This window comes from Argopecten irradians, chromosome 7 (assembly GCF_041381155.1).
Source record: "Argopecten irradians isolate NY chromosome 7, Ai_NY, whole genome shotgun sequence".
Classification (NCBI taxonomy): domain Eukaryota; kingdom Metazoa; phylum Mollusca; class Bivalvia; order Pectinida; family Pectinidae; genus Argopecten; species Argopecten irradians.
This window is the reverse complement of record NC_091140.1, coordinates 35312316-35333335: the sequence shown is the minus strand read 5'-3', so window position 1 is coordinate 35333335 and position 21020 is coordinate 35312316. Positions and strand designations below refer to the sequence as shown.

Below are 21020 nucleotides of genomic sequence, written 5' to 3'. Positions count from 1 at the left end.
TCAAGCTTGATATTTTTTATTCATCTCCTTGTTTATTTATTATCTATTTACAAATAACACGCAAGTTCTATAGATGCGTTGATGTATTATACACAGACTCACCATGTTACAATCAAGACGTTTCATTAGACCTTTAAATGCTTTTTCCGTTCTCCTTCTAAGAATAAGTATTACTTGTTTAATCTGTATTGAGGTCGGGAGAGATATAGATAATTGATCTTTTGTATTCATTTTTTTCGTGTTTTTCGGTAAAAACGAGAAAACGTTAATTTTGTGATGTCACAATGCCCCGGTATATATGCAGTGTTCTGTGAAATCATCCAATCTCCATTGCTATCAATCTTTACAGTTTAATGAAGTACACCAAAAACACTTGATCACGAATCTGAGCATTGAGGTTCAAATCCGAATGTTATAAAACTATCCACCATTTCAATCTATCGTATACAGTTATACACTATCGGTAAGTATATATCTACAGAAAATTGAAATTTCATGAAAAAAGAAACTGCACAGTGACAAAAATTATCGCATTTTGAATCTATATTAACTTAAAAATAATGTTCACTGTTTAGAAGCTGGCATGTAATGTAGAGTAATGTCATAGGTGGATGTTATTTTTAAAAAACTATTGTGGATTCATTAAAAAAAATGTTATATAAAATTTATGACATGATCCTTATTCCATGAATTATTGTATGAGTGACAACACGCAACCCATAGCACGCATAGTACTATTACAAGTTTTTGTTTGTTTGTTTGGGTTTTTTTTTATGACTGGCATTCAATATCAGTTATACACTACAAAGAGTTAAATATTCAGTGTGGCCGTTGACAGGGGTGTCCTTTCTACCTTTATTCCTTTGTAAATACAATCTATATATAGGATTTCATCACTTTTCATTCAAAGAATGGTTGTTAAATGTACTTAATGTATCAAAGCTAATTTTATATCAAATCAAAATAATATACAGTACGTCATTTATGCAGATATGTTTCATTTGATTCTGGCTATAGACAAAATTCTTCTGTATTTCCCTTTAAACAAGTTTATATAAGTATACGGCGATTGTACATGTCACAATTTAATTTTGATAAAAATATTATTTGATATGGCTGTGGAAATGAAACAAAGTGATACTTGTATCAGTTCCCGTTTTTTTGTTTTTTTCCCTTAAATATGAATGTTGAAAATAACACAAGTCATAACCCTAAGTTTTTCATATACAGAGAGGATGTGAACGTACGAAATAAACAATAATCAACAATACATGAACATATATTAATGCTTTCAGTATACAATGTGTTCGAGAAATTATCTGTGAGGTCTCAAGATATTTTCACAGATATTTCTTTAATATACACTGCATGTTTTACATTGTATTGATCATTTCGGGCCATTTATTCGGTATATATATATAGTATACAACCTTAAATAATAATATTGAGGTGTTTTTTTCTCTCTCTCATACCTACACGTGTAATACTGTCTGATCCCGGGCAATACACTCATGTCGTCTGAAGCTGTATTGCATGACTTCTCATGCAATAAAGCTTCGTGACGTTACAGCGTCAACAAAATTACTATATTCTTGGTACATTTTTTCCAGATACTAGACTGGATTAACTTTAATAGATACAAACAATTGGATTTGCGTTGGAAATATCACACATTTTTCATTGACTTGCAGTCGCGTGTTTTTAGAGTTTATTTCAAAATGGCGGGAAATGATATTATTAAAATTTCAATAATAAAAAGTAGAGGTATGAAAGAAAAATACTCTTTCATACCTGGATATGAAGGATGCGGATATTCTAACCTCGAGATCACAAAATGTTGTAAAACCCTCGACAAGCCTCGTTTTCTTACAACGTTTTGTGACTCTCGAGCATAACATCACTATCCTTCATATCCATGAAAGAGTCTTAAAATCTTCGTCGTTGAACCGAAACGAAGGGAAATAACTCTGATGTATCAGATAAATGTGTTTGATAAAATCCGATATTTTTTCATTAATTGTTTTTACTTTTCAATGTATTTTCGTGTGTTCCTGGAATTCTTTCTTTCAATTTTCCATTTTACGTGTAATTAACTGTACATGTATAAACGTACAAGTTAATTAAGGTTTATAACGACAGTTACGCTAACAGATAAACATGTTAAGAGCAAAGCAAACCGACAAATTTAATCAAGCTAGGAAGCAATTGGTGTTTGTCTCGATATCACGCTACAAGAGCCTGTGTACTTCTAAGTTCAAATAAATCTATGAAAGTGGTTGTTTTGCCTGCCATTTTTGAAAAATGTCACACACGCCATATGTTCCTAAGGTTTCATAGGTATTGTCTGGAATTTCAAGATTTTTTTTTAAGTAATGAAAGAGATTGAACACAATCGTGGATTTGGGTTAGGTTTTATTAGATTAAAGTCCTATTAACAGACAGAGTCATGTAAGGACGTGCCAGATTTGTTGGCGGAGGAAAACTGGAGTACCCGGAGAAAAACCAATGTCCATCGACCAGCGGTCAGTACCTAGCAACTTCCCCACATAGGATACGAACTCGCGACTCAGAGGTGGAGGGCTTGTGGTAATATGTCGTGACAAATCATATCATGTAACTTGAAAAAATGGCAAAAACTAAAGAATGTGCACCATACTACATGTATATCCGTCTTTGCATATTACAGTGTTTAGCTCCCTTGCGGGTAGGTATCGACTGTTACGTCATTATTTTGTGAGTGATATTCACGTCGTTTTCTCCGAAACGTATGACGTTACGCTCACAAACACATGACGTCACAATCAATACCTACCCGCAAGTGCAGATAACTCTGTAATAATATTTGCTTAGGCTCAGAAAAAAATGTAAAATAGTTTTCGATGAAGTGAAAAATGATATTGTTCTGGTAACCTTCTTGAAAATCACATTCACTATAGCATAGAATAAACGTCCTCTCATAATGCCTGGATTCCTTTTCATTGTCCTATGTTAATAAACAGACAACTTCAGTTAAATCTTAAATCCTGAAACCACACTTGTGGTCTAGAAGTTGTTACGTTATGTCTACTAAAGGCAAAAACACAACACATTTTTTTTTTTATAAATCTCAGTAAAGAATAGTATGTTACCGGTTGTTGATATATTTTAATACAATTAACATATACTGTTAGCATATACTGTAGATTGAAATATTCTAGTTTTAGGTTTTGCCTCTGTAGGAAATATTATATCATCGACGAATTTTGGTAATCAAGTTAGAGAGTAGCATGTGCAAGTTCATCCTCTATACTCCAGGGGTTCCGATCACTTACGATCTCTACACAGATCGTAAGTGATCGGAAGCCCTGGAGTATCGAGGATGGTGCAAGTCTTGCAACGCAAAAAAGCAACAGAGAAAGAATACTGTGAAAATACAAGTACAATATACTGTATCTTAATAGTATTTATATTCAACAGAATTTCATAGTTTTTGATTAACTGCAAATATTAATATCTTTTGCAAATAAAGATTGTGCTTTACATCTTCTTTTTCAACTTGAGGTCTGAATATGCATTTATTAACCTATATTACGTGGATACGGTGATTTATCAATGTATAACATGCAGCCTATATCCCCGGTTTGATAAATCAGTATCCATTTGGAAAGCCGACAACGTTATTTATTGGTTTATAGCATTTATAAGTGAAAGTAAATTATAGTTCTCAAATAAGCTTTAAATTTGGATGAAACAATAAATCCATCGTTATATTACATATCATACATGAATATCCATATTCAACAAGGTTAAATATTTTGTATTAATGGGTTCATGCGTGCCAGATACAGATATTTGCATGATGGATGATTTCTGTGAAGATAGTAACCCGCCAATGCGAGTATGCGACACAATCACGCGCCAATGCGAGGAAATTGACGCGTAATTGCGACATTTCGCGCAATTTGATGCATTGTTTCCCTGATTGTGTCGCGTTGTCGTCCTAATTTTGTCGTACTGGCGCCCATTCTAGATGGCAGAAATCAGCCACCATAAATTCAGCACCTATGGTCAATGTTGTCACATATTATATAAGTTCCGATATAAATCATCTACATACCGAGTAAGTGTTAGATATGTTAACAAAATATCTCTTTCACTTTGTGTCTAAATTGGACATCAAAGCAAGTGTATACTATAGGATTTACAACGTGGTTTAAAAGATACATCTGGAAAAGAAACAAATAAACCTGTCTCTCTGTGTCGGAAAATTCAGTCCAAAACTCCACCGAATCCACGTCCACGGCCAGGTTTGCTGCTAGCGCAGGGATGTATGTTAAAACACAAAGAAGGGAGATTACCAAGAACATGATCGAATACCTGTGCACGGAAAACGGTGTCTTTTTGGAGCGGATAGAAGGTGATGTGGACTTGCGACGTAAAAAGTCGCGAGAGGTCAAGGTCTTGGATGATTTACGAGGTACCGGTTGTTCTGGTTCCGACTTCATTGCTGTATCGTGAGTTGAATTGGTATCGAAAGAAGGGTGTGTAGGATTTTCACCAATACGCTTGATATGTTCGTAGATCTTTTTGCCTATCATGACATACAAACTACAAATTCCGATCATGGTCAGTACTGCGCTTGCAAACATAAAATATAAGTAGACTTTACCATAGAAGTCAAGCGTTTCACTTTGTCCATGAATAAGCCCACAGCGTCTTCCGGTTACACCTTTGTCTATAAAAGGAACTTCAGTTATACCATAAAATATAAATAGAGGCGTGTGGATCAACACTGTTATGATTACAGTGACAAGAAGGGCTAAAATTTTGTACTTCTTTGTCATCTGTCGTCCGAACGGCCGACAGACTTTGAGAAAGCGCTGAAGCCCAATCACAAGGATCAATAAACCTGACGCGCCGTTCATGTTGCGCGTGAAAAACCATGACAACTTGCAAACCAAGTTCATGTCCATGTAGATGGGGAAAACGTTACGTACAATACAAAAAGTTGGTCCTGTTACACAAACGATCACGTCCATCACGGCGAGAACGAGGATGAAAAACTTATCGTCTAATTTCACATGTAGACGAAAACTGTAGATGTATATAACAATGGCGTTACCAAGGACACCAAACAGGAAGTAGAATCCGAGGATAACATCAATCACAATGAACGAGATGGCAAATTGTGAGTTCAGCTCTTCCAGCTTCGCCTCATGGCTGGTGCTGTCATTTATGATTGTAGTATACATAATCACAGACATCTGGACGTATATCTAAATTGTTTTTCACAGATACATGTATATTTCTCTCATTTAGAATCTTTCAAAACTTGCCTCCTGGCGGAAAATCATTGTCGATTTGTTAAAGTATATTTCCGGTAATTAGGTATCCGTTCTTATCAACCGTGTTCACTGATGCCATCCCATTTGTGACTTTTGTCTACAGACAGACTTCTAGAAAACGCACTATCAAGTTAACTTTTGTAGTTCTAATAAACATGTACGACAATGTCACTGTCTAGCTTGTTTTACCGGAAGTTAATTTTTTGTTGGTCGATGTCAGTCAACATCCTTCGGTGCATGATATTCAGTGATTACAATGGGCACTGTCAAGAAACACACATTTCTGATACACGTTATACAGACTCAGATATATAGCGACATTACACTACACAAGCCACTTTAAACTTTATAATGTCCATCCCTTTAAGACCAGTCAGCTCGTTAGTGAACAAGACTCCACGCAGTATGGTATAAGAACACAGTTAATAATACTTTAACATATCATCAATATGTATATCTATGTGTTACAGATTATAGCCAATGACATCACTTCCGGAAAGTAGAACGGCCCGGAAATATGCATCTATATGTATTGGAGAAGCTCTAAATTCCGGAAGTGTACCTTGGAAAACAGGTCGACTGGTTTGTTCAATACACAAATTGATGATTTTGCTTTAAAAAGAAAGTACGGTTTATAATTATTTACATTAAGTTATGATATTTCAAGCTTTGAAAACATTTTCTTCCTAAACTTCTCCTGTTAAATCCATAAAATAATTGGCGCAACAAATCTGCTATTTTTAAATAGTTTAATAAGCGAAGTATTTCCCCTTTTAAGCCGTTGTCAAGATGAGTCAATTTCGTAGTAACAGGAAACGGATGATATAATAGATCTGTGAACCCAATGTGTAAGTTACTATTTCCGGTCGTTAAGGGTTACGGAAGTGTGCGTACAAATCGCCATGATACAAAAAGGATTGAGTATATGTTTATCAGTTCTATTAGAATTATCATTTTTAAGCTTTTTTATTGAAGAGAGATAGATAGATGTGTTCAAATGAGTAATTTTGTCACTAAATAGCAATTTGTAAATGCACCGTTCACTATCAGTATAAACCTACCGGCGTTGGTACTTCTACCACAAGTCCACCTCTGGGCGAGTTCGCGCTAGGTAGCTTTCTACGGGTACTTCGGCTTTTTACCCGGAACCTTGCACCCTAGCTTTTAACATTTGTTAGGCACGTTAAACCCAATTATTTCAACCACGTCATCAATTAATCATTGCCAGAGTGTGATATAGTGACATATTTCTGCCATCGAGTTGCCGACTTATGACTTAATGATGTCGACATAATCAAGGCATTATGTCAACATCATATAGGAAGATGTCGACATAAACAGAAGAATATGTCGACTTACTAAATGTACCTGCCCGCATAATGATTCCAAGATAATTATGTAGAAAGTCGGTAACTCGGCGATTAATCATGTTTTAGCTCGGGTGTGACACCGACTGATCAGTTATTCATGTCGACATCTAAACTAAAATATGTCGACAACTGGTCTTGAAAGTGGAAATCAAAGGCCAGCCTTTCATAAAACACGGTGTATATGCAGCAAGGCACCATACAACAGAGATCGACGTTGAGTTTCTTAATTCGGGTTTTTTATTTATTTGAATTCAAAATTAAAAATTGTGATCCTGCACATCCCGGCCATGTTGCTGTAGTCTGCGTGTACGTAGCTGTTAGTCCGAGCTGAGGAAGGAAGACTATGATTTGTTCATGTTTTATTTTCTTGCGAATCACGAAAAATACCAGATACGTAATTTAAAAGCCATAAAGGTCACAGTACATGTACACAATACACAGTGGGAAACCAGCTTCACTTGTTAGCTTGCCCCGTCCATATAAGCACATAAGCCCGTGCATGCACATCGTTTTCCTTAGTATGTGTACAAGTACGTGTATTAGATTCCCAAATAACCATTTGTTTGGAAAGAATTTGGAAATAAAACAATGATATGATAGTTAGCCATGATCCGCGGGGGATTTTCCACATAATGGTACAAAACACGCGTTCTTTGTAGTCAAACATAGTGAAACAAGTCACGTGCTTATACCTCATTCATGCCATTGGCCGATATAAATATGACTTGTATTATGGGTAACTAGTGATCACATGAGTGTGTGTGTTTACTTCCAAATATAGTATTTAGTATCTATAATTTGGCCTTTTGACGAAGATTTTATTTTCTTTGTGTTATATGTATCTGTTCTGAAACCTAAACCAGGTAATTATATACATAAATATAAATTTAGAATTCTACGAATTTAGCCGGGAGTAGCCGATCTTCGCCGATCCTAGATTAGGCGGTTAGACTTATTGAATCGATCAATTCGCATTATATCATTTATTTACAAAACGTGAAAATGGCAGTTTTATAACTCATTTCAGTTCATTATTTATAGTAAAACAGTACATTTGTGCAAGTCAAAATGATATGCATGCAAAATTAATACCATATTTTAGTCTAAATATTTTCAAATAAACCAATTTTTCCGAAGAAATGGCAAGCAAACTATCACCATATTTGGAAGTAAACACACAATCATGTGATCACTAGTTACCCATAATACAATTATATATTCCGACCAATGGCATGAATGAGGTTATAAGCACGTGACTTGTTTTACTATTTACTACAAAAATAGATGTGCAGATATATTCAGAGTTCGGATTTTTTACCCCAAAGCTTGAATCTGGCCATTAAGACCATTAAAAATTCGTTGTGCCTTTATATACATGTAAGTGTATCGAGGGATGTAAATATTTATGTATGTATATGGACAGAGCAAGCTAACTAGTAAAGCTGGTTTTCCAATGTTTATTGTGTACCTGTACTGTAACTTTTATGGCTTTTAAATTACCTAACTAGTATTTTTCGTGATTCGCAAGAAAAAAAAACATGAAAAATCTTTTAATATAGTATAGTACGGTATGTACTACATGGACTTGGTACGAATGCTAATCCACAAAACACACACACAGCTTTTAAACGAATTTTCAATCCACGGTTATATATATTGATAAATAATTATGGCCAAGAAGATGGAAATGCACTCTAACTTCCTCTGTCGACATCATTAAGTCGTATGTCGGCAACTCGATGGCAGAAATATGCCACCATATGGGACACTCATATAATGCCGTCTCATTGAAGACCGGTTATTATTGCATCAATAGTATTACTGGCAAGCATTGAATAAAAAATGAATATTTTCCTCCAATATTAAACAGATGTTTTTTTACAAGTTTATGTAAAAAACGAAAGACTTGTGCTTTAAACCCCATTAGTACCACCTACACGGTAAAGTACATACACATGTACATTATATGATAAAGATTCATAGCTTTTAGTGTGAGACATATTTTAACAATTGGTAACTTGACCGGGAAGCACATACAAGAAGAATAAAGTAGGGCGTGGTACACCTTATAGAATGCCAACGGTACTTATATAACAAGGTCAAAGTTATGTCACTTGACCTTGAGGATATACATAAGGCTACTGTACACTTATCCAGTCTTGATTTATCTTTTGTTCGCAACTTTAGTTTGCTATTTTCAGATAATGTGTTTTAACAAATATACGTATATATATTTAGCCATGTGATAGGTTTTATTAATTTATTCATCTTATTGTCTTGACAAAAAAAATTATTTCCTTTATACCTTGTATTCTCATACACATACACAAAGCGAGTTGCCTCCCTTACCACTGGCCTGGGCGTACAATACGTCGTTAATAGATAATTATAACTGATTCACGTGATCAACTAACAAAATAATATTCTTGTAACAAGCTGTTTTCATTGGTTTAATTCGTCCATACAGAGAAAACAATGATATTTTCATAAATAGTCCATTTGAAGGCCATTTTGAAATTTCTTTTCTTCTTGCGATTTGTAGAGTCGAAATTTCACTCTTAATGCAATAACATTTTACTTACATGTATATCAAGTTAATCTTTGTTGTAAATCTGATATTATATTTGATAATATAAAATATGTTTAAACGTACGATTTCATTGATTTCCCAATGAATTATTTTTTCTTAATCAATACGCAACGTCGACGTCCCTATTCCGTCTTTGCATATTACAGAGTTAGCTCCCTTGCGGGTAGGTATCGATTGTTATGTCATTATTTTGTGAGCGCAATTCACGCCGTTTTCTCCGAAACGTATGACGTTACGCTAGCAAACACATGACGTCACAATTAATACCTACCCGCAAGTGCAGATAACTCTGCAACATGCAAATTCGGAATTGTGACGCCATGGCCATGATACGTCGGGTTTTCGCGCCATTCTCGGATTTTTTATTCTCCGATTCATAGTATAATATAATTTTAGGCAAAGCCTATCTGAGAGCGCAGCAGTTAATCCATTCTTTCGTTTGACATGTAAATAAAGGATTTCCAACGGCGAAAGAGTAGTCTCCCCTGACCCATCAGTCTTATCGATGTTGACATGTGTTTTGTTTTTATAGCTTATTGGGTGCGCTGAATAACTGTACTGCTAGAAACCATTTATAGAATTATTAATTATTGGAATAATAGTTTTGTTGAATTACTGGCATTGAGTTTATAACAAGAAAAACAATATTGAACATAGATTACTTCTACTTTCACTTTCTGCAAAAATACGTGACTGCGGCTACAAATTATATCTCAACGTCATTCTCCGTTGCCAGGCGGAAAATTCCGAAGCAACTGCTCACGTAAAACGGCTTTTAAGTTAAGACTCAGGACAAAATGTAATTATTAGATTCAGGTAAGAATAAATTGGAAGGTTTATCTTTCACTAATGTTTTCATTTTTATTTTTCCAAGCGTTACTTGTTTGTAATCACGCGAGAGTGTGATTTTGTAATCACGCGAGAGTGTGACTTTAGATACTGTCTTGCGCGATGCTGGATCTTGTGTTGACTTCCTGTTTCCGGTTGGTGAGAAAGTTTTCCAACTCTTCATATATTGGATGATTTACATAGAATAACGTTAGGGAGACACCTCTATCACAAGAGTTCGCTTCGCGAACGGGCCTTCGGCCCGTTCGCTGCGCTCTCTATGAAAAAAAAGTATCAGCCGCTCAGAAAGACGTATTTTGTATGAAAAAAAAAATCAAAAAAAATCATTTTAACCGTTTGTTAACTTATTTTTACATTTGAAGAGATTTGAAAAGACTTCTTACACAAATTATGCAAAAATAAAGTTTCTCTCCGGAGGTGTTACACAGGGGTCCTTGTTTAATCCAAAAATGTCACTTATTACGGATGTTTGATTTTTATATCAATCGAATTCTTCCTTGCGGTGGGTGAGAAATGTTTTTGAAGCAAATTATATCTTGGAAACGCAAATTGGGTTAAACAATATTTTATTCAATTCAATAACGATACAGTACAATATACATGTTATAAAAGGTTGGATACAGAAAAACAAGTACAATGTACTATATTAATCCTTTTCCATATCTAAACTTATAAGCAATAGAACAGTACTGATTTCTAGGAATATTCAGAGCTAATTATACAGTGCTTTGGTAGGGAAAGGGAAAGGTGCAGGGATTGAGTAGAGAAAAATGGTGTTCATTTTTAACCAATCGGCCGTAGTTTGATCGTTAGTAAAACTAACACGGGTCATTAGTGTAAAACGCAAATTAACGGCTCCTAAGTTACAAAAAACTTGAAATATAACACAAAAATACTAGTGTATTCTGGTGGTTTATGATGAGAGTACACTCAGATTTTCGTAATATTTTCCATGAAACTAAATCTATTCAATTAATTGGATTGTTCCATATGGCCATCTTTGATGACGCTATTTCATACCATGCTACATTTTGTACTTTGCTACGATATGTTAGTTCCCCGTGGCTATTGGTCAAAACTGAAATATATTTAAGGAATAGATTTTTTATTTGGCCAAAAAAGTCTGTTTAGGGTTACATTGGTAAAAAATAGGGTCGGTAGGTAGGGAATTTTTTTAGGTCAACTTGAGTCTGAGATCGAAATCCGGACTCTTATTATCATTATTTTTTCGTAGGAAAGTGGGGAAAAACATGAGTCGGGGGTAAGAAATTAGGGTCGGTCGGGTAACTCTAAACAGACATTTAAAAAAAATCCGCTGCTTTAGCCGGGTTGCATAAAATTTACACGTGCTCCATTATCATTATACCCTCATAACCTCAACAAAATAAAAATCTAACAAAATTCTATTCCTAACATTTACAGTTTTTCACGCAAATGAATATTATCTATTCTCTTGATAGTTGCATGATTTTTAATACCCATATTTTTTCTCTCCCGTCACCGTCAACAAATTCGATTGAACAGCTGATTGTAATCGAGTCATTCATATGTTCCCACCAAAAGTGACAACTACGGTGGCTGATTTATGCCATTTCGTCTTTTCGTCTTTTCGCCCCGAAACCAAAGTCGCTAATTAGCGTGTATCACTTTCGTCTTTTCGTGTTTGACTTTTCGTCTTTTCGTCTTTTCGTCAAATTTAAATTTCGTCTTTTCGCGGCGAAAAGACGAAAAGACGAAAGTGAAGCACGCTAATTAGCGCCTTTAATTTTCGTCTTTTCGCCTTCAAAAATCTCGTCTTTTCGCCCCGAAAAGACGAAATTTAACAAACCTTAATTTTTGTCTTTTCGTCTTTTCGCCCCGAAAAGACGAAATTTAACAAACCTTAATTTTCGTCTTGCGAAAAGACGAAAATTAACAAACCTTAATTTTAGTCTTTTCGTCTTTGAAAAGACGAAAATTAAGGTTTGTTAAATTTTGTCTTTTCGGGGCGAAAAGACGAAAAGACGAAATTTAAGGTTTGTTAATTTTCATCTTTTCGGGGCGAAAAGACGAAAATTAAGGTTTGTTAAATTTCGTCTTTTCGGGGCGAAAAGACGAATTTTAAAGTTGTTAAATTGCCCCGAAAAGACGAAAAGAGGAAAATTAAGGTTTCTTAATTCTCGTCTTTTCGGGGCGAAAAGACGAAAAGACGAAATGGCACAAATCAGCCACAGTAGACAACAGATTCGCCGCACTGTTGTGCTATCATTATACACTGATGATGTTAATACTAGAAACCAAAGTTATTGAGTCCATGTCAGTGAAAACTATGAATATAATGTTATATAGTATATATTTCAGGTGAAGTACGTGTTTATCTTATTTTATGACTGACGCTTTTCAAAATGAGTTGCTGCCGCGAGCATTTCTTAAGGAATATATTTTTATTTTGTTGAGGTTTTGAGGGTATTATGATAATGGAGCACGTGTAAAGTCATTCATATGTTCCCACCAAAAGTGGGGCCATGACCCCACGTTGCTATACGCCATCGACTATTCCGTTGTACACTGAAAATGATAACACTAGCAAGCATGGTTATTGAAACCATGTCCACAGGGACCTGGCACGAAAATTTTTAACCAACAATGTACATATATATATTATAGTATCATATATATATGTATATTGTTAGTTAAAAAATTTCGTGCCAGGTCCCTGTGTCCATGCAGAAACATATATACATAGAGATTGGAAACTCCTTCTTTGTCTTTGTTGACAGGCAGAGGGACCTCCGGTTTATAGGCATTTGGCCTTGGCTAACTACTTTTAAGTATATTCTTTTAAACGTGATATTTTTGCATCAGCACAAAGTTTAAACATTATATCATGGTTTGATGTGACCAGTTTTCCCGATTGATGTTATTTAATATGATTTTTGAAAGCATGAAAATAAGCAATTTTACCTGGTTTTTCGAAAATTAGGCATTCAAAATTGGAAGTGCGTTTTGTTTTATTAATAGATAAGTTAAAGTATGATTTTTTTCAATCCAAAAACATACTCAAACCGTCTGAAAATTACTGAACTTTTACAACATATCAAAGTTATTCTTTTATATTAAACTATTTAAGAGTTTATCTAAAAACCCCTAAGCAGATACAGAGGTACATCTGTCGATCGTAAAATTGGAGGAGTTGCCAATCTCTATGTGTATATGTTTCTGGTCCATGTCAGTGCAAACTGTAAATATTCTTTTTTATTTGAGCAGTTTGAAGGGTGAAACAGATAGAGAATCATTCATGTTTTGATTCATAAGATAGTGGGCACATCTACCATTGTCAAACCTGTCTATAACGACCGCTGAAGGAGAAACAGAAAAACCATCACTATAAACAGGTTGTCTTTAAATACACACAGGCCGGGCTTTCGTGCAAGTCCAGTTCTCCATCCTTGATAATTCATGAGTGGATATAGTCCGCTAAACCTGCCTATATTATTAGGCTTTTTTAATTTTTTTTTTTGCCTAATATATATTAGGCAAAAAAAAAAAAAAAAAAGCCTAATAATATAGGCAGGTTTAGCGGACTAGAGTGGATATAACGTCATTGATAGTAACCCCTGGGGTATCGTGAATGCCAGTTCATAAAACTATAACTTAAGGATCATAAATTTGTCTTGATTATTTCCCATGTTCGTTGTCTGAAAGTGTTTTTGTTTCAACTACAAAATATAAGTTGTGCATGACATCAGAAGTTATAACAGAAACACAAATATGTATGTTTCTGAAGTATAAAGTTAAACAGTATTAGTTAAAGTAGTACATTGTACATTTTAATCTGTTATTATTCCATATGTTCTAAAAAATTTTTATTTGTTTCACTTTTTTCACAAGATTACATATTAGTACACCTTTTTATCAGTCTAATCAGAAACATATAGAAGCACGGCAGTTCTACTTTTATTTTTCACAAGCCAATTATCAAGTTGACTACGTGACTCGGGTGGGATTTTAATGTGATATGACAAACGAACAGGTGTAGTGTGGTTTTAACTATCATCAAATAACGGTTGGACCTGCGCTACATTGGGTGATGATGGATCGGCTTACACGTAAAGATCGTACTCAGTACATTCTCTTTCATATAGCGTGTCCCCGCGGTCCGTGTGGTGGTAACTCCGCGCGGTGAAAACGACGCCACGGGCTACTGAACAAACTCGCCGACTGAGCTCACCGACCGTAACGTAACATACACATATCTATATAGTCAGAGAGCATATACCTGTGAACCCCTCGGACAGAGGTTCGCTCACAAAAATGGCGAGTGAATTAGATCTAACCGAAGATGATGCGGCTTGGGATTTACGTATGCGTCAGGAAGAAGAAGAGGACTTTTTCACGGAGTTAGCTCTTCATGAAACAGAACGTTGGATATGTGTAAGTATTATTTCGGATGAGGCAGTACATCTTTTCTGAGTTATATTTAGACATTCCCACATACAGGTAGTTTAGACACTCCCTCTTTATTAGGTAGTTTGTTGACTTTCAGCGTGGCCTCAGTGTTTGTTGACATAGTTTATCTAAATTTAGACAAGACAAAATCAACCTCTTACTCGGCTTTATCATAACGATCACAAGAGCGCGCATCTCAAGCATATTTGTAAACAGATGTCAGTGTTGACATAACTTAGACTTGTACACGCGGTGATTTATATTTGTCCCATATTTAAATATGAATGTGATTACTTTTAAATTATATAATGGGACCAAGAGAGCAGAAAGGTGTAAATTCCCGCCTAGTGTCAAAACCTTGTTACCTGTATTTCAACATGCGTAAAAGAATCGTTTGACTTACACAAGAAGTGAATTTTGTACTACTTTCTCTGTGCAAAAGGAATATTAAATAAAACACAGAACTGAATTTGTATAGTTGAAGAGTTTTTGTGTTAAAAAAAGATAATTGCCACAGGTAGTTAACAGTTTCACTTGACAAAAGTAGAGAAGTCCCTTCAATGACAACCTTGCTAGAATGTCCTACAAGTTTAATTGGACAGTTTACTAGAACTTTGAAACCTTTATACTGGATGTATTTATATGATACAAGTAAAACCATTGAACTTATTGAAAAGGTGCCCTGTAAGGTCTCAGTTGGAGACAAAAAAGGTTAAGCCTGACTTATTTAGACCAAGTGCTTGTCCTAAGGGAGTTTCAACACCCTGTAAAATGTAGGAGATGTACATTTATAAGATTATATCCTAACGTAACATAATGACAGTGCCCTGGGGGGCCAGGGAGAATAACCAGGGCAACATTAGTCTGATCAATGTGTTGAAGGTATTTTGATGTATGTAGCATCAAACATGTCCAAGATAATAATAGATAAATGCAGGCCTTTTTAATTGATGCAGCTAACCCATTAATTGCAATGGAGGAGAGGGAGGACTTTTCCCTGGAATACAGCTGTTTGTAATTTTTGTCAAATTTATATAGTAAATAGGCATGCCCTTTAATAGCTCAAATTAATTTTGTCTATAAATAAGGAAAATTATTTAAACTCATGAACAAGCCGTTAATCAATTAAAGGTCATATTACTTAGAAATTGAGGTCGCAATGATCCGTTTTTGAAATTGTACAATTTTCTATTTGTTGTACAAGTTTGTTAAGAATATGTGGGTCATATATGATCACAAATTGCAGTGAATATTTCATCCAAGATCATTGTGTAATGAATAGCGAAATTATTATGAGAGAATTGAATGAAAGAATGGAGTAGGAATTTAAACCAAAAAACAAAAAAAAAACATATGAAAGACAGACAGAGAGAATGGCAAGGCTTATAATGGTTTTGACTGGATTGTATTCAACTACCAAATTGTCATGGTGTCTTGGCCACAGTGTTCAGAAGTATAAATATTTGATCATAATGTTGTGTAATATCTATGGCCTTTAATTATAGTTATCTTCAGAATTCTATGAATGGGAAAGCAAGATAATAAGCTCCATAAAGTGTTTAAATCTTTAAAATCCCTTCTTTTCCTTAAGATGAGTAAATCTTATATAGGTACTACCAATATTGTGTTCATGTTGTGATATATACAATAATGTACATGTATCAAGTAAATTAAGTAAAATACAGTTTATGTAATATTAAATATCCCAACAGAAAAAGTGTCCATGAATATATCCTTATTGTGATTAAACAACACTAATAATTGGTTCTACAATGGCTCAAATTTGAAGATACCGAATAATTAAGGGATTATCTTTAAAAATGACCAATATCCCTATTTATGTGACCTAATTGAGCTGTTGATAGCTATCATACGATTTAAACCCAAATGTAACATACAAGAAATGATATTGTACGAATTAACTGATACAGGTATAACAATACAGGCACATGTAAATCTACCTACGTACTTTGATAAAACTAGCAAATAAATGTGTAAATGTCAAGTAGTTGCAATTTGTCAGTATATGTACCATAATACATGCATGTACAGATCATGTGATGATTATCGTCAACGGAGAGAACAATTAGACAGGCAATTCAAATCTTAACTTTCGGTTCAAAAACACATAATTTATATGATACATTGTGTTTGAGTAATTAGATAATATCTCAGAAACACAAGTAATTAGCTACACATATGTATGATGTTACATATATCAGGGTACTGCATGCATTGTGTATATCACATAGGTATAAACTAAGTTAAACATGATAATTGATTGAGTCTGTGCTGTTGATGCATGGGATGATATGTATATTACACATTGTCAATTTATAGTGGCTAGGAATGTAGCTTATTTTGTAATTTCAAATTAAGCATATTCATATATACTGACCTTTGGACTTTACCATAAAGAGTATTTACATTTTAGAGGCCAATGTTTTCACCAACTGCATTGTTTATCGTTTGTGACATGATCTAGCTATCATGAACCATAAATTAAACAAACAAACTCTGTTAGTTATTGTTATACAATGTATAGTTGTTACACTATGGCCACCTTTATATAGTCACTACAATATTAAAACCATCACTAAAATTTGGCTTGATAATTTTTGTCTCTGCAACATGTACTGCACGATTACAAACTACAGGGGAGATAACTTAGTATTGGATTCTGCTGAGAAAATCTTATTAATAAATCAATTTTAAGGTCTGATGGTCTCAATTGAATTCCCTAGTTGTGCATGGTCTTTAACCTGTCCTGAATTTCCTCTGACCCTATCACCAATTTTGGACAATCTGAAAAGCGCCGGTGACCAGCTGACATCAATCTGTCATAGTGTCCGTTAGTCCCATATCAAGGCCAAAGGAAAAACTAGTTATCTTGAGTATATGCTCAGATTTTATTTTAAATTTAATCACTGCCTCTGCCAGAGATCAAACTCAGGACCTCTGATGAATTACTAATCTGACGCTCAACGGATTGAGCTAAAGAGAAGTTCTCCCTAGCTGAGTGGTGTATTGCAGCTAGAATATAGACCAGCCTGGTTACATACTCCCCCTCCAGGGGTCATTACGATTCCTTGTATTGTTAAGTATCATTCCCGAGTCCCTACATCTGTCATAAGCATAATATAAGGTTTGTATTATAATTGATTCTCCCCATATATAGATCTACGTGTACGATTACCATAATTCTTTGTGCTTGATCCAATTATAACTCCACAATTTATCCATGATTTAGAATCAGGACAGAAATCTTTAGGGGTTTAAGGGTAGCAGGTCCTGATTTCTGTACAGAAAACCTATTTAGGGGTTTTTTAAAGATAACAGGTCCTGATTTCTGTACATTTTTCAAAATTTAACCATATATTCCCCAAAGATATGGTGTTAATCCTAGATATAATCCTTTACCAGTTTATTACCTCTTTCTTCCCAAAATAAGATAAACATAATGTAAACAGACCCCGTTCCCAATTAAGCGATAAAAAGTGGCCTTTATCTCCTATGTAGTATAGCCATAAAATACACTATCATCCAAAAGTTCTTTTACGTAGGTATATTATATAATTAAATAGATATGTTAAAATTTGCTGACTATTTATATGTGCGAACTCCAAAAAGCAATTAATGAGCTAAAGAATAAATACCGTAAGTTGATACTGATGCCTGTATTAACAAGGTTTACATATTTCTGTATTTTTTGTATATTTGTAAAATGCAAGTATAACACAACTTTGGAGGTCACATGCGTCAGCGTCAGAAGTTCTTGCTATTAAAGATAGAAAAACAATAAAAATTGGACTGGCTATTGAATATAAAAAACAACATTACTAAAATTTGATTTGGTTCAATAATTTTTGTCTGATTTTAAGTTTCAAACTATGGGGAGATAATCTAGTATTTATATGTAAATTTCTGCTGAGAAAATCTTATCAATAACATAGGACTTACTGGTGGCCTCAGATCTAGACAAAATATACCTGTATATACCTATAGCTATACACTGCAGATCTAGACACTAGTAATCATGAGCTTTAATATTATAATCAGGTCATGGTGACCTAATTGATAACTTGCCCTACTGACAGGGCTTTAGGGAGATTCTCACTAGTCCCAGTTTTATAGGACGGTGACCTTATATATCAGAGCTCCATTTTAAGAGCACTAATTGGTGTATATGACATGACTTGATGTACAAAAAAGATGTACATCTACATGTTTGTAACTGATACCGGTGTAGAGTACAATAGGAGGACGATTTTCCCAGGACTGGGGATCCATGAAATATATTTTGACACATTCATAACATATGACCTTCATTTCAAAGTCATTCTCAAAATACGCTAGCAAGGGTTGATACTAGCTTATTTATTCAGTGGCCAGCATGACTATAGTATGTAGATTTCAAGTTAATAGTTATCTTAAAAATATACTAAACCCTCTAAAGGATACCAAAGGGACATAGTAAAAACTTCTTCTATAGGCAGGTGTCCTTTATACAGAGGTCAGTTATGTCGTAAGTTTCAACAAATGGGGTTGATGAGTCTATCATTTATTAAAGGCATGTGTCCTTTATTCAGAGGTCAAATATATTGTAAATTGCAACCAATGGGGTTGATGAATCTGTCCTTTATACAGAGGTGTCCTTGATAGCAGGTTTGACTGTATTTAACATGAAACAACTTCAACATATTTATATATATATGCCATTTTTGTGTCACCTGCAACCGAAAGACGACACTTAGGTATCACTATGTCGGCGGTGTCGGCGTCCAGGAAACGGTATCCATGCGATCGGCTTAAGTATTTATTGTCTGCGTTCAACCAAATTTGGTAAATTGCTTTATCCAATGAGATCGATAACTTAAAAAGTATTTATTGGCTGATTTCAACCAAATTTGGTATATTGATTTATATCAATGAGATCTCGGATGAGTTCGATAATGGACAAAATCTGTCAATATTTGCAAGAGTTATGGGACTTTAAAATTGTCAAACAAATAGATAAATGGTTTCCGCTCAATAACTTTAGTAATTTCGTCCAATTTCAAGCAATTTTCGTTTATTGCTTTACATTAATGACATCTTAGATGGGTTCAATACTGGTCAAAATCCGTCAATATTTACAAGAGTTACGGGACTTTAAAATCGTCAAAACAGAAAAATCTATGGTTTCCGCTCAATAACTTTAGTATTCATTTTCCATTTTTAACCAAATTTGGTATATTGCTATATATTAATGAGATCCCAGTGGTTTGATACTGGTCAAAATCCATCGATATTTGGTCAAAATCCATCGATATTTGGTCAAAATCCACTGGTATTTGGTCAAAATCCACCGATATTTGGTCAAAATCCACCGATATTTGCAAGAGTTACGGGACTTAATTGATAACTTGACCTCATTATTAACAATATTTTTAACTGTAAATCATCATTTTTTGTGATGCTGTGCAGGAGACAAATCCCCTTATGTTGAATTCTTGTAATCAGTTACCTTAGACTACAATGTCAAAAAGTTAAGCAACAATTTCAAAACACCAAGTGATTTTGCATGGTACCTTTAAAATGACGGTGTGATATTTTAGTGAGAAAACGCCCCAAAGATCTCCAAATCATTGTACTTTGTCCTGAAATACTTTATCTATTGTTATTGAAGGTAGAAGTCAACATGCCACTTGACATTGTGAAATTGGTAATTGGATATTTGTCTAAGTGTGAACTATTTGTTCTGGTTAAGACTACATCTGACACCTGTGTTAGTACCAATACACTTGGATTCTAACACATTTCAGCTTTACACATTCAAAATCTGTAATAAAATATTTTTATAGGAGAAAGTCTAACAAGTCTTTGTATTTAAGAACTGTTGATCAGAGTTCCCAAGCCCTTGATTATTGCCAGAGATTTGCCACGATTTGTCATTTGGATATATAGCTAGAAGCTCTTTTAACAATAAACTTAGAAAATAAATCGTGTGGAGTATTTGGGTGAAGCTATAAGGCTTTAAAAAGATCCAAATTCTTTTGTTTAGTTACTGTCGACTGTGGTCAAGTTTACCTATATACATATACAGAAGGGTCACACTTGGGTGAAATGTTTGAAGATTCGCTTTGCTTTTCTGATTGATAAGACCGGTTTAACAAGTGACTTTGTATGGTAGGAAGTATTAGGAATATAGCGATATGGTTCAAGAAAGCTTGTAATAGTACACCGGTATAACCTGTTGTAAAACGCTTTATGAAAAGAGTTAACAACATTTTTCTATTGTATCCATTAAACATTTGAGTTTTGAATTTTATTCATTTATATTTCACATTTGAATTGGATTCATATTGGATTTAATTGATTTTCATTTTCAAATTCATTTAACTTTGGATTGAAATTCACCTATTTTAATTTCAAATTAGATTTATTTATTAATTATTGTCTAAAAACTTACATCTACTT

At 34.4% G+C, this 21020-nt stretch overlaps 2 protein-coding genes across 13 annotated transcripts in view; one reads left to right on the top strand and one right to left on the bottom strand.

Moving 5' to 3' along the window:
- On the bottom strand, positions 1-6008 carry LOC138328267 (cholecystokinin receptor type A-like). The gene has a single exon (XM_069274994.1). It carries the CDS (start codon positions 5241-5243, stop codon positions 4116-4118), a length of 1128 nt encoding a protein of 375 aa, XP_069131095.1. The 5' UTR covers positions 5244-6008; the 3' UTR covers positions 1-4115.
- An 8300-nt stretch (positions 6009-14308) lies between these two features.
- LOC138328266 (LIM domain only protein 7-like) overlaps positions 14309-21020 on the top strand; it is an 84631-nt gene continuing 77919 nt past the window's right edge. For 4 of the 12 annotated variants that reach the window (XR_011209176.1, XM_069274984.1, XM_069274989.1 and 1 more), the window contains exon 1: positions 14309-14546. Coding sequence is in view for 10 of the 12 variants with exons in the window: in XM_069274984.1 (XP_069131085.1) it covers positions 14427-14546 (120 nt within the window). In the remaining 2 variants the exon portion in view is untranslated. The remainder of the gene's footprint in view (positions 14547-21020) is intronic. The other 8 variants (XR_011209177.1, XM_069274983.1, XM_069274987.1 and 5 more) reach the window with 5 other exon arrangements.

Coding starts and splice junctions, on each gene's coding strand:
- LOC138328267 (XM_069274994.1), bottom strand. CDS start 5,243: ATGTCTGTGATTATGTATACTACAATCATAAATGACAGCACCAGCCAT.